Genomic DNA, 14,414 nt, shown 5'->3' with positions numbered 1-14,414 from the left:
TTTGACACATTTTTTTAATGCAAAATTCTACTAAGTGCTTTAATTGATCTTGGATAATTTAACAGATTTTTTTTATTCTAAAATAGCAAAAAAAACTTAATTTCTTCGGCGCCATCAAGAATTACGCTATGAATGTCTTCTTTTTGACGGTGAAAATTTAAAAGCTTTATTTCGTGAAAAAATATTATAAGATCAAAATAGCTGAATATGCGTGATGGACTGATCTTTTATACTTAAAGAGTTAATTGGTTGGTTTCATCTCTTTTAGGATATCTATAGTATGGCCCAAAAAAGTGGTTCCTGCTACCTGCTGACAAAAAAACAGGTTCCATAGTTACGGATTTTTTTTTATTTTGGAAATTTATTAGGTGTGTTCAAAGTGTATGTCATTGTATTGTACACTTTAGTTTAAAGTCTAACAGTATTTATTTTTTGTAAATATAGTGTCGGGAATGAATAATATGGCTAGTTGGGTAACCAGAACAACAATATTATTTTTGTTTGGCATAATGGTCGGATTTAACTTTAAAAGAACAATTGACCGGTGGCCACTTGTAAATCAAACAATCAGTTGACCAATGATAAAATTATATTTTATTCGTAAATAAATGCACATGGCTGCATTGCCCAATGGATTAACTCAAAAACCTCGGCATATGATTGGTCAGTTGGTTAATGCTCAGTGGTTACATCAGAGAGTATTCTCATTTATCCCTGTTGTTGTTTTGACAGGGCCAAGGACCAGTAGTCAATATTGATTTAATAAAGCTTTATTTGGTAAAATGTATAAAAACAGCATTTACAATATCAAATCTTACTCATTGCAAAAAATTAGGTATGTAAGAGAAAAAAGATTACATTTGTATTCTGGCAGATATAAGATTCTGACACACAGGCGCGCAGTTTGCCTTGTAAATGCCTTCTGCATGTGCCCTCTGTTTTTTTTACCTAACCATGCATTCACATAAATGGTACTTTTTATACAGTCTTGTTATACAAGAAGGCAGTATTAAACCTGGTTCACCAATGAACTATTTCTCTTTCACATGATTTGTAAAAAACAAACGGCACTCTATTCTATAGATTAAGATATTTACAATTTTACACATATAATACAGAACAAACATGTAGTAGATTATTAATTGATTACATGTAGTAGATTATTAATTGGATACATTATCTTATATACAGTTTTAATTAAAAGCAGAGATAAGATTTCAATGGTATTAACATGCATGTACAACATCAGCCATTGTAATACAGAGGTATCTTAGTTAAAATGGTTTCTTTTTCTTATATTCACACTGTTTTATTCCACAGGTACAAAGTGTTATGCTTAAAGAATATTCTGCAGTTTATATGAAAGCTTTTTAAAAACAAAAACACCATTTTAAAGAATAAGTTATTTCAATTAATATATAAAAAAAAGTATTTTAAAATTTTCTCATGATTCTTCTGTAATCTCTGTTGGGATATTGAAACAAGTGTTCAATGAAAGTTACTTTTATAATTTATCTATAGTCATGTCCTCCATATATCATTAAGACTTGTTCCTGTGTATTACAGCGTCTGGCGCGGACCCTGGGGAAGCAGGAGGGCGACCTAGAGAACTTTCAGGACCTGCTCAAGAAGGCAGAGAAATCCCTGCAGCTCAGCGAACAGGCTGTTGAGGTAAGAAGGTGGCTGTTGAGGTATGGATAGGGCTGTTGAGGAATGGAGGGAGCTGTTGAGTTATGAAGGGGGCTGTTGAGTTATGGAGAGGGCTTTTGAGGTATTGAGGTGGCTGTTGAGTTATGGACAGGGCTTTTGGGGTGGCTGTTGAGTTATGGAGAGGGCTTTTGAGGTATTGAGAGGGCTGTTGAGGTATTGAGGGGGCTGTTGAGTTATGGAGAGGGCTTTTGAGGTATTGAGGGGGCTGTTGAGTTATGGAGAGGGCTTTTGAGGTATTGAGGGGGCTGTTGAGTTATGGAGGAGGCTGTTGAGTTATGGAGAGGGCTTTTGAGGTATTGAGGTGGCTGTTGAGTTATGGAGAGGGCTTTTGAGGTATTGAGATGGCTGTTGAGTTATGGAGAGGGCTTTTGAGGTATTGAGGTTGCTGTTGAGTTATGGAGGGGGCTGTTGAGGTATGGAGAGGGCTGTTTAGGAATGGAGAGGGCTGTTGAGGTATGGAGAGGGCTGTTGAGGTATTGAGGGGGCTGTTGAGTTATGGAGAGGGCTTTTGAGGTATTGAGGTGGCTGTTGAGTTATGGAGAGGGCTTTTGAGGTATTGAGGTGGCTGTTGAGTTATGGAGAGGGCTTTTGAGGTATTGAGGGGGCTGTTGAGTTATGGAGAGGGCTGTTGAGATATTGAGGGGGCTGTTGAGTTATGGAGAGGGCTTTTGAGGTATTGAGGGGGCTGTTGAGTTATGGAGAGGGCTTTTGAGGTATTGAGGGGGCTGTTGAGTTATGGAGGGGGCTGTTGAGATTTGGAGAGGGCTTTTGATGTATTGAGGGGGCTGTTGAGTTATGGAGAGGGCTTTTGAGGTATTGAGATGGCTGTTGAGTTATGGAGAGGGCTTTTGAGGTATTGAGGTGGCTGTTGAGTTATTGAGGGGGCTGTTGAGTTATGGAGAGGGCTTTTGAGGTATTGAGGGGGCTGTTGATGTATGGAGGGGGCTGTTTAGGAATGGAGGGGGCTGTTGAGTTATGGAGAGGGCTTTTGAGGTATTGAGGGGGCTGTTGAGTTATGGAGAGGGCTTTTGAGGTATTGAGGTGGCTGTTGAGTTATGGAGAGGGCTTTTGAGATATTGAGGGGGCTGTTGAGTTATGGAGAGGGCTTTTGAGGTATTGAGGTGGCTGTTGAGTTATTGAGGTGGCTGTTGAGGTATTGAGGGGGCTGTTGAGTTATGGAGAGGGCTTTTAGGGTATTGAGGTGGCTGTTGAGGTATGGAGGGGGCTGTTGAGGTATGGAGGGGGCTGTTTAGGAATGGAGAGGGCTGTTGGGGTATGGAGGTGGCTGTTGTGGTATGGAGAGGGCTGTTGAGGAATGGAGGGGCTGTTGAGTTATGGAGAGGGCTGTTGAGGTATGGAGGTGGCTGTTAAGGTATGGAGGGGACTGTTGAGGTATGGAGAGGGCTTTTGAGGTATTGAGGTGGCTGTTGAGTTATTGAGGGGGCTGTTGAGTTATGGAGAGGGCTTTTGAGGTATTGAGGGGGCTGTTGATGTATGGAGGGGGCTGTTTAGGAATGGAGGGGGCTGTTGAGTTATGGAGAGGGCTTTTGAGGTATTGAGGGGGCTGTTGAGTTATGGAGAGGGCTTTTGAGGTATTGAGGTGGCTGTTGAGTTATGGAGAGGGCTTTTGAGATATTGAGGGGGCTGTTGAGTTATGGAGAGGGATTTTGAGGTATTGAGGTGGCTGTTGAGTTATTGAGGTGGCTGTTGAGGTATTGAGGGGGCTGTTGAGTTATGGAGAGGGCTTTTAGGGTATTGAGGTGGCTGTTGAGGTATGGAGGGGGCTGTTGAGGTATGGAGGGGGCTGTTTAGGAATGGAGAGGGCTGTTGGGGTATGGAGGGGGCTGTTGTGGTATGGAGAGGGCTGTTGAGGAATGGAGGGGCTGTTGAGTTATGGAGAGGGCTGTTGAGGTATGGAGGTGGCTGTTAAGGTATGGAGGGGACTGTTGAGGTATGGAGAGGGCTGTTGAGGTATGGAGAGGGCTGTTGAGGTATGGAGGGGGCTGTTGAGGTATGGAGGGGGCTGTTGATGTATGGAGGGGGCTGTTGAGGTATGGAGGTGGCTGTTGAGGTATTAAGGGGGCTGTTGAGGAATGGAGGGGGCTGTTGAGTTATGGAAAGGGCTGTTGAGGTATGGAGGGGGCTGTGGAGGTATGGAGAGGGTTGTTGAGGTTTGGAGGGGGCTGTTGTGGCATGACGGGGGCTGTTGAAAGTATGGAGATGGCTGTTGATGTGTGGAGGGGGATGTTGAGGAATGGAGGGGGCTGTTGAGTTATGGAGAGGCTGTTATGGTATGGAGGGGGCTGTTGAGTTGAGATTATGATGCATTAAATATAATCCTAGACATTCCTAGCAAGTAAACACTAATGATTCTTTGTATTGTGTCCTTGAAAATGGGTAAAAAGTACTTGAAAAGTTGGTAGTTATGTATGCACCATGATATCTGAAGTACTATAGATTTTAGTAGTAGGTAACTTCTTGTTATACAATTATTATGACTCCAAGTATCATGCAAGTACAATCTGTGATATTTGTTATATTAAAGTAACATCAACTGTTGTGCTATGAAATATTGACATTGCAGGAATAAAACTTCTACTACATAGCTAACATCCTTCAATATTGCTCACAGCCTTACATACACTGTGTTTTAACATTTTTTATAGTAAAATATCTTAGCTTTTCAACAATTTTCATTAGTTTTACATATCTTATCTTGTGTTGTTTGTTTTGTAGGCGTTGCAAAAACAGCTGAGACGGGAGCGGTGCTGTTGTAAAGAAAACAAAAGGGTAGGGAAGCTCACAAAGCCTTCACGTCTCCTTTGTATTGTGAAAATAATGGGGTATGGTATTTAGTGATGTAACACAGCTTTCACTTTGTTTAGGACCAAGCCTTTTCATGACAATTCTACATAAGAATTGACCACAAGAAAAAATGATTGATCCAAAACACAAGTTACACTGACATTATGTTAAAGTTTAATGACATAAATTAAAATCTTGATGATTAAGAATGGGCTGAGTGAGCGTAGTACTTAATGATTGCCTACAATTTCATTGGCTGTAAATGAAGGCTGTATTTTAAGACCAGATTAAACAACATTATGACAGATTAAATGTTTTTTAAGATGCCTTTTGATTGTGTAATATGCTTTATAGTTTTCATCACTAGGAACGAGCTCGATCCGGTCCTAATTTCTTGAGTGTTCTTATACGTTACAAGCAAGAGCAGCATGAATTATTTAGCCAAATTTGTACTTAATCTTGATTTTATCAAACACAGATTAGTTTATTGTGATGATCATAAAGATGATTTTGTTTTAAAGTCCCAAAACTGTTAAGACAGTAAACATTACACAAATGATACCAAAACAAAAACAGTGAGCTTAGCTTAATCCTGTAATAATGTATTTAAAATGTTTTGAGTAATGGGTCCCTGGAAACATGTGCCATACAGATCTTACAATAATGTGATCCTGTGGCCAATTATTGTCATTTACATGTTTTGTATAAATAAATCATATGTATTGATGGATAGAAATTGTATGTTATAAAAAATCAAAGATCAAAAATGAAAAACCCAACACAGTTATGATTGTATTGACAGAATACATATTATACTGAGAAAATGTTAAAATAAGGAGACAAAAAGTGAATTCATCTGTTATTGGATGAAAAAAACAATTCATTATCAACCCTTTCAACAACAAAAGAAGAAAAACGAGATGTGTTTAACTTGACTGAATGTGGTAATCAAATACTAGCCTGAATTTCTCAAAATATCTTAAGCTTATTGTTTTAAAGCATTATTTCATTTAGCCAAATTTCCTGCTTAAACTTTGTTTATTTTTTATAAATCAAAATGTTTATCATGATTATTTTTTTTTAAACTTACAAAAAAAAATGTTTTAGTGAGCTTTGCTTTTGTACCTGCTACATGGGACTTGTTCGAGAAACTTTGGCCAGGTTTTTACTTCAATACGTAACGTAATTCTTATGTCTTGTAAGTGAGCCGTCTAAGACTGCTTTATAACAGTTGTATAAATCAATTCATCGAGATTTCCATAGTTCAAAAGTGAACAGTCAGCCATAGGGCAAATCGTCCAGAAAATGTCATATATAATTATCATTATCTCGTATTAATCATCAGTAGAGTGGAAGTTTTAGTACCGAAACCCTGTAACAAACAAGTGCTTATTAACGTCTTTAGCATTTATTCGGAGCCCATTATGAATTTAAGGAATAACTGAATTTACGCTCGTTTTCGTCCAGAATTCATACATGGTCGCTTTGGTGGAAAATTGTAATCTTTAAATCCGCAGTTAAAACATGGCTCCAGCAATTGCAATTACGAAAAGCTTAATTGTACTTGACAGTATTTGTTTATTGTGATTAACAAGGGCTTTGATTTAGATTAAGCTCCTCATAAAAGCACTAGTTATCGACAGGTTTTTATATATAGGCTGGAATAATTCTTCATCCTACTTGTTGATAAATGTTAAAATAAGCAGCTTTTGATTCATACCTCATTTCACTAATACCTACTTGAATTTATGTGACTGCGTCTTACGAAACCATTGCCTTTTCTTACTGATTCAAAATTTTTGAAAAGCTCTGTTGCGCCTTATGTGTTAAGGAATGTTCTTCTAAAACTTCCACCATTTTGCTAGATTCTGCACTTTGTGTAGTTCTACAAATCTTAATACATGACAAATAAAGTTGTTTGTAATAAGATATTTAGATTACGCCTCTTTGTATGAAAAATACCAGTATAAAATATTTCAAATTAAAAGTACCATGCTCTAATTTCATGAAATATAATCTTAAATTTATTAAAAAAACTTTCAGCCCAGCGATGCATTTGAGGGGCCAGAGCTAATAAAACTCAGAAAAGATCTAAGTGACCTCCAATCCCAGCTTGAAACTTACTCAGACGAGAAAGCTAAGCTTAAGACTAAATGTCAGGACCTTAAAGGTCAGCTTGAGCTACAGGGAAACCAACACAAGAGAGAGCTTGCTGCCCAGGCTCAGATTGACAAAGCTCACCTTGAAACTCAAAGCAGACAACAGAAGAATGAGCTTAAGGACCTGGCTCAGGCTCATGAAGCTGAGAAAGCCAAGCTTGAGTCTGAGAAGCGAGCCCTTCATGATAAGCTTCAAGCTTTGGGTCAACAACATCAAGATGAGCTTGAAAAGGAAAGACAAAGATACCGTGAGAAATGTGCTCAGTTGGAGAATCTGACTGTTCAGCTGAGAGCATCCCTGTCCCAGAAAGTGACTGATGTAAGTGAAAAGTGCCTTATTCTTGCTTACTGGTATATTGGTATGAGTTTGAGATTATCTATAGGTTTATACTTCTATTAATATAGGAGGGGTATATTCTGTCATTCCATTACAAAACCTTGTTCCGCACATATTTTCAAGTGTGAGAGCAAAGGTGATGAAACTTGACAGGAATATTAACTAACATATGGAGTTGTGCGCCTTTGGTATAACGTATGACTTACTCCAGGTAGAGTAGAGTTATGGCCCTTGACTCTGCTCAAAATTGCATAAAAAGGATTTAAACTTGTGTCACCCCTATGATGATAATCATAGAGGAATATTAACCAGCATGTCAAGGTGTGCATCTGGGGTTTTGATTGTGGCTGTGTCCAGTAGAGTTATGGTCCTTGACATGATTAAATTTAGGCATAAACAGAGCATACAGCTTATTTTTACACCTTTATTGGTGTAAGTTTGCAATTAAGAGTCATAAACATTCACAAAGATGTGATGTTAGTCTGTATGGAGTGTGCCTGGGTCAAGGTCTTGGTCACTGTTGCTAAAAATAGAAGAAGTTTCAAATATAGAAGAAGTTTCAAATCTTTAGTTTAAATTGAAATGTAGTTAGTTGTATAGGTATATTTCGAGGTGGAAGGTTTGGTATTGTCTTTATATGCTGCTGCTTTTTCGTAGTGCAACTGGTTATTCTGAAGCACATTCATCAACTAATGGTGTGATAATGGCTGACTTTTGTGACCAAGTGGGAAGTGGTGGATCTGTTTTCTAGTTGTTGTTTTTTATTATTTCTACAAAACTAAAGGGTTATAAGCTAAAAATAGGTTTTAACAAATATTATTTTTTCTAAAATGGGAATAGATTTCAAATTTTGCTGCTACACGATTTCCGGTTTTCTTTTGAGTTATATTGGATTAATATTGATGTCTAACCCTACTTGACATGTGTTATGATGTATGATACAGGCCACCATGGTTGATGCAGTGACAGAACTCCTCAATAAGCTAGGAACGTCTGACACCAACGTACACATCACCCTGCACCATTCCAGCGTTGCCGCTGACAACGGTCACATGACCAGCCACACAGTAACCAGGGAGAGTCATGTGACCCACGATGGAGGACAGTGGAAAGGCACTGAGGTTAACACACAGGCCCAGTAAGTCTTCCTCTGAAAAATTTACACTCCTTAACAGTGTCTTAAAGGCTTCCCATGGGCTTGATTTTGTATGGCTTTTTGTGCCTCCTGGGCCCATGATTATGAACACTCAAGTCATAGTCTAGACCCATACATAAAAAAGCAAAAAATAAATTGCATTCATTTTACAAAATATGTGCGAATGATGTTGAAACCACATATCAGTGGTAAATTATAAGCAATTTCCAGCCACAATACTCTGACTGAATGCAATTACAATGAAATCAAAATATTCAGTTTTAAGTCTTGAGTCTGAACTTGAGTCAGACCTGAGACCATTGGTAATGATGGGCTATGGGGCAATGATTACCAACAGTGTCGAGTCTGAGTTCATACTCATGTTGCAAAACTGCATATCTTCATTTCATTGTAACTTTTCTTCTAGTTGAGGATTTTTGATAAAATTTGCTGAATGTTTTTACTATTTGAAGCCGACATATATTTGTAAAATTTATGGAATAACGACAATTCTTTTAAATTTAACAAAAGTGCTCAGGTCTGAGTCTTAGTCTGAACTCAGACCTGAGACCATTCAACATCATGGCCACCCAGACTCACACTTTTTTTAAGGCAGATTTTGACTTTTATATTAAACAAAAAAATACCTAACACTTTCTAAAATAATTGCCTTTGGGACACTCATGTTTCAAATTGAAGTGAGAACTCTTATCAAGTTTTAAATTACCAATAGAAATAAAAGTATAAGCTCAACTCAACACAGGTTTACGGTTCAGGTCCCTTTCCATAGAAGCAGAGAGCCAACATGCTTAAAAAATAGATTCATGTTTACAGTACATGTATCAGTACTTAGAATCAAATAGGCCAGTATTAGGGCTAACCAAAGTGACCACAACCTCCAACATTGTGGTAAGCTGCATTTTAACTATTTGGATAGGACGGTTGTATAGCTTAACCACAAGGAACTTGAAGAAAGTTAATTCAAACATGTTCGGAAAGTCGCATTTTAAGTGTTTAATTTTAGGACTAAAAATTGATGTTGGGTTATGTTCACTAAAGAGTGCCTTTTTTGGAAAACTTTGATAGATTGTTACAAGATATGAAAATAAATATGCATAACTATCCTCCGTTTACACCTGTGTGGGAGTGGTCTAATGGTATAGGTGTGTGCCTCTCACCCAAGTGGTTGTGGTTTTGATCCCTACCAGGGTGAGAGTGGTCTAGTGGTAAAGATGTCCACCTCTCACCCAAGAGGTTGTGTGTTAGATCCCCTCTAGGGTGAGAGTGGTCTAGTGGTAAAGATGTCCACCTCTCACCAAAGAGGTTGTTGGCTTGAACCCCATCAGTGATACCTTCTCATAACCTTTCAAAATGGACAAAGACCCAGGAACGGGACTCAAGCATGACTCTGTAAGCTGTCAGGTTTCATCACAGTTTTACTTAATGTAATGACTATAAACTAACTACAGTAATAAAGTGTAGCTTGTATGGTTATTTTTGCGCAATGTTTCCGTATTTGATTGTGACAGCAATTAGTAAAACAATCGCGATACAGTACTTATCAAGGGAAGTAACCTTACTGTAAAGTTTGATTTAATTGTACAAGTTATATTTCCTTACTCTGAGTTAAACTTTTAATTGTATTGAAAAACAATTCAGTCGTAAGGTTTAAGTTGTTCATTAGAAACTTGGTAATCTCACTTCTGTTCCCCGATCAAAATTGACTTGCTCACCAGTAACAAAAGAAATGGCCTATTATTATAATCCTAGTCAAAATAAGCTGTACAGATTATGGTGATCATAAGAAAATTGTTGATATGAGTATGTTTTTGAAAGTCATTAACTGTTTGTTTGTGTTTCTTCATTTGTTCATGATTGGTCTGGATTTATTTCGGATATTAAAGCCACTGGTTTTGTTCAAGTGAAGATGAGAAATAAGTTAATCCTATTAAACATTGACTTGCAGTAATTGGTCAATTGGTGGGAACTGAAAGTCAGCAAACAAATCACAATATTTCTAATGAATTTTTGTTTGTTCTTTTTTTACTTTTAATTTATTTATTTGACAACAGATTTTTAAATAACACATAATTAATTAATTCATTTTAATGACAACACATAAGTTTTGCGTACCACATAATAAAGAACTTAAGATAATCATTTTAAGTAAATTGGAGAAGGATTTTTTTCACTATTTTATATAACAATAGATGCATCTCATTACAGTTTTCAAATTATTTTGAACCTATAAGAATTCCATTAGGAGAATATGAAGTTTCGTACAAATTGAAAATATAGCAGCGTCAAATTCTTGTATATTATTTAATTAGAATATCAATCTTACATTGTAGCACAGGGACACATGATATTTATTTTATTTGTTTATCAATGCTATTAAAGGGCCTACTCCCATAAAAAGGCCATTGTTAAGTTCTGCAGGATTCAGTGACTTTGTTAAGAGTATTTTATACTTGTCTTGTATAATAAGCTCTATCATAACTGATATCTATGATGGTTTAGCTCGATTTCATGTTCAATGGTTTTGTTTGTGTTTATTAGAGGGACTGATCATAAATATAATCATGTTGGTTACAAATAAAGGAATAAAGGTCCCAGGTATGGGTCACATTGTGGAAATATTTAACACCTTGGTTGCTTATGAGCACGAACAAACAGACTCATGTGTGCATACATAGATGGTGATTTGTTGAGTAAACACGGAGAAAACTGACCCCCCATCCTTCATGTAATCTCTATCTGTGAATCTGTGAGCCTGGTTGTGTACTTTGTGTTGGAAATCGGAGCAGGAGATTAAACAGTTTGATTATAATGGATTTAAAACTGTTACATCGCATGATGAAGATCTATGGAATGCAGTATGTAATCTTGCATCAAATTTTAATTTTCCTTGTGGTTATAATGATAAAATAAATCAGCTAAAAAATCTATTAATTTAAAAGAAAATATTTTTGTTATTAAAAATGCTACTTTGACAGAAAATCAATCCAAAATCACAAGAGCAGTCAAAATTTTGGAACAGAATATTTATACGCATTAAGTCTGAAATTAGGAAACAGAAACAGAAAAAAATCATTTCATGAGAAAATATGACCATTAGTACCTTTTTCTGTAGCTTCTTGCACTTTACATTTCCAGGGACTTCAATGGCTTTGCTTCAGGAAAGAAACCAGGTTTCCAACATGACCATAGAAGTAACAACACTCGTATTCCTGTGCGCCACGGTTCTGCATTATCTAACCATCGGAGCGATTCTGACATACTAGGGTTACAACACCAGCTTACCGACCTCATGGCTAAAAATAGCGACCTTGAGAAAACGCTGAAGGCCACCGAGGAAACTGTCCATTGCCAAACGCAGAAGATGAAAATGTACAGAAACATGCTCATGGACTCTGGTCTTCTGCCAAAGTCAAGGTCAAACAGCATGCCAAATGTTCATGAGAGTTTATCCTCTACATCAGAATCCGGGCGTCAAAGCAGGAGTCGTAACCAAGATGATTGGCAGGCCTCGCCTCGTTTCAGGAGCGCTTCACCCCGGCCTTGTGGTAGACTAGGCTGGGCCGCAGATAACCAGAGTGACATAGAAAAGTTAAACAAGGAGAACACTAAACTACGCCAACAGGTTGAGGGTTACCGCAAGGTTCTGCAGGTGTTCCAGAGTCGTAGCCCGAGTCCCCCAAGGTCAGAGTCTCCAGAGTCACCGAAGAGCAGCAGCGCTAGTGATTGTACTGATGGTCAACCAGCTACTTCAATGAGCTCCGAGTCAGCAACCTGTCTCATTGACAGCTGGATGGAGTTACTAGATAAATTCCTCAGTGAGCTGTCCTCCCAGCCCCACCCAGGCCTGCCATCATCCGCCTTGGATGTGACCCGGCTAAAGAGAGGCATGGCCCAGGTCCGCGGGGCCATCAAGTCACTTACAGACCAGACCAGAGGTAGATTGATTTCATTTCTTCTATTTCATGAATACTTGTGTTAGTCAAAATACATGATTGTACACAATAAGTAGCATTTGTATTTTAGTGTGTTTAACATAATACAACAGTGGGTAGGCATAGCTTGAAATAATCATGCATGTTATATGGCAGAATATGTTCGGTGTGTTTTATGCACAAATGGTTGCAACATAGAGTTGTTTTTTAGCATTTTAGCCAGTTGAACAGGACTGTGTTTGGTCTTATAAATTCAGGTCAAATTTACAGTTTTTCAGACACTGCTGAAAATGTAACATCCAGGCCCCAATTTCTCAAAAGATCTTAAATCCTTTATAACAATATCCAGATAAGCACAATAATTCGTATATTTTATTTATTTGTGTATTTTTTCCTTTCAAAGAGTTTTGAGACATTAAAAGGAATTTATTTAAAAGATAACCATAAAAAAACTACTTTTTTGTTTTGTAAATTCAGACTGGAGAAAGTAATTTGGCTAAATATAATAAGATACCTCAAATAAAATCTGTTGAATCCGATTAAGATTATTTTTAGAAACTGAGACCAGGGGCCCTTTCAATAAAGATTAAATTTCCATGAGTACCCCCGTTTTGGGCGTAAACTATGTTTCAACAAAAACTATTCTTAGGACATTTATCACAATAAAATGTGTTCCCAACTAAGAAATCTTTATTCAAATGAGGCACAGGTTACTATCTTGTGGAAAAAAGGATAAAAACTTTCTTGCAGTTTTCCATTTATTTTCATAATGAAATTGAAAGCCATACCAATTTCACTATTTGCAGACAATGAATGTGTAAGTGATCATACTTTGGGGACCAGTCAATACAGCTTAACCAGTCCATGTTCTGTTGAGCAGAATTCTATGAATAAAGGTGACCAGTCGCTTGGAAAAAGTCATCACAGTTTAACCAGCCCACTTTCTGTTGAGCAGAATTTGATGAATAAAAGTAACCAGTCACTTGGAAGAAGTCATAACAGTTTTACCAGCCCACATTCTGTTGAGCAGAATTCTATGAATAAAAGTAACCAGTCACTTGGTGGCATTCAGCATATGGGACAGAATCCTATGAACAGAAGTAACCAGTCACTTGGAAGCAGTCAACATATTGGGCAGAGTTCCATGAATAAAAGTAACCAGTCATTCGGGAGCAGTCACCACATGGTAAGAAGTCCAAGAGAAGATTTTGTAGGTATGTTTACGGATGAGGCTTCAATGAATCAATTTTCACAGGACAGTGCAATAAGCTCGAGATCTGATGGAACAAACAGTCCCAATAGTTCAGTCCTCTCCATCGGATCAAATGGCTCACAAAGTGAGCATGGATTCAACTTGGGACCAGAAGCTGGTAACAAGCTACAAGATAGTACTGTCAGCTCGGCAGTGAATCCACCTAGTAGACCAAATATTACGAATGAGGTTGTGAACATAGAGAAGTTAAGGCATTGTAGTGAGTGGAGCAATGAAAATAACATTAGCAAGCTCACCCTGAACTCTACACAGCACAGTGTGTCCGTAGATGGACTGCCCAGACACACCCAGGTCACGGGACCACAAACTAGGACCATGACATCTAGTGTTAGCACTAATGTCCAGGATTTCACGCTTGGTGATAATTTACCTGATATCACGGTTAGTCGAATCTTGGAAGAGCAGGGGTTTGACATTACATTAGACAACACATTTGAAGGTAGTGATAGTAGCAGTAGGCATATGAGCTTACCAAAAGCGCGAGCCTATAAAAATATTGCCTCAGACACGATGTCTGCATCCTTCCTCCAAGACAGAACAATGTTAGAAGGTGGGGGGCAGTCGTTTGAAGCCGGGAGCCAGTCAGCAATGGACAGCCTGATACAGGATGAGGAGACTAAAGTCAAGATGAACAATACCTTGAAAACCATTATCATGAGGTGAGAGATATGTCTTCATATTTTTTTAATATACTGTTCAGTTATGTATTATTTTTAAGTGATGCAATGTATATTGTACATGTAATTTATTTCACACTCAAAATGATGAAGATTGATGATCACAAAAGTTTAGACTAGTTTTGAAGGACTCCATATATTAAAAATGTGCAAATTCTAATGCCAAGCTTTTACTTAAAAAAATAAGTGCCGGTTTGTCCAATTTCTAATACTTTATTTTCTATTTATAACTGTATTTTAAATGTGATATTCTTACATGCAAAAAGAATTTCCAGCAATCTGATTGGCTTACGTCATTAAGTTTGCCAGAACTAATATACTGTAGGCAGTTTGAAATTAGCGAGGTCTTTTTTCTGCAATTTCTT

The 14,414-nt window shown here is 37.7% G+C and overlaps 1 protein-coding gene across 7 annotated transcripts in view; it reads left to right on the top strand.

Moving 5' to 3' along the window:
* Positions 1-14,414, top strand: part of LOC128223914 (uncharacterized) — a 68,922-nt gene that overhangs the window by 40,589 nt on the left and 13,919 nt on the right. For all 7 annotated transcript variants that reach the window (XM_052933380.1, XM_052933379.1, XM_052933376.1 and 4 more), the window contains 6 exons: positions 1,567-1,671; positions 4,447-4,500; positions 6,559-6,993; positions 7,956-8,149; positions 11,303-12,102; positions 12,906-14,031. In XM_052933380.1, the coding sequence (XP_052789340.1) occupies positions 1,567-1,671; positions 4,447-4,500; positions 6,559-6,993; positions 7,956-8,149; positions 11,303-12,102; positions 12,906-14,031 (2,714 nt within the window). The remainder of the gene's footprint in view (positions 1-1,566; positions 1,672-4,446; positions 4,501-6,558; positions 6,994-7,955; positions 8,150-11,302; positions 12,103-12,905; positions 14,032-14,414) is intronic.

The sequence above is a fragment of the Mya arenaria genome, chromosome 17 (assembly GCF_026914265.1).
Source record: "Mya arenaria isolate MELC-2E11 chromosome 17, ASM2691426v1".
In the NCBI taxonomy this organism is placed as follows: Eukaryota; Metazoa; Mollusca; class Bivalvia; order Myida; family Myidae; genus Mya; species Mya arenaria.
The sequence above is the reverse complement of the archived record's forward strand: the minus strand, read 5'-3'. Positions and strand labels throughout refer to the sequence as shown.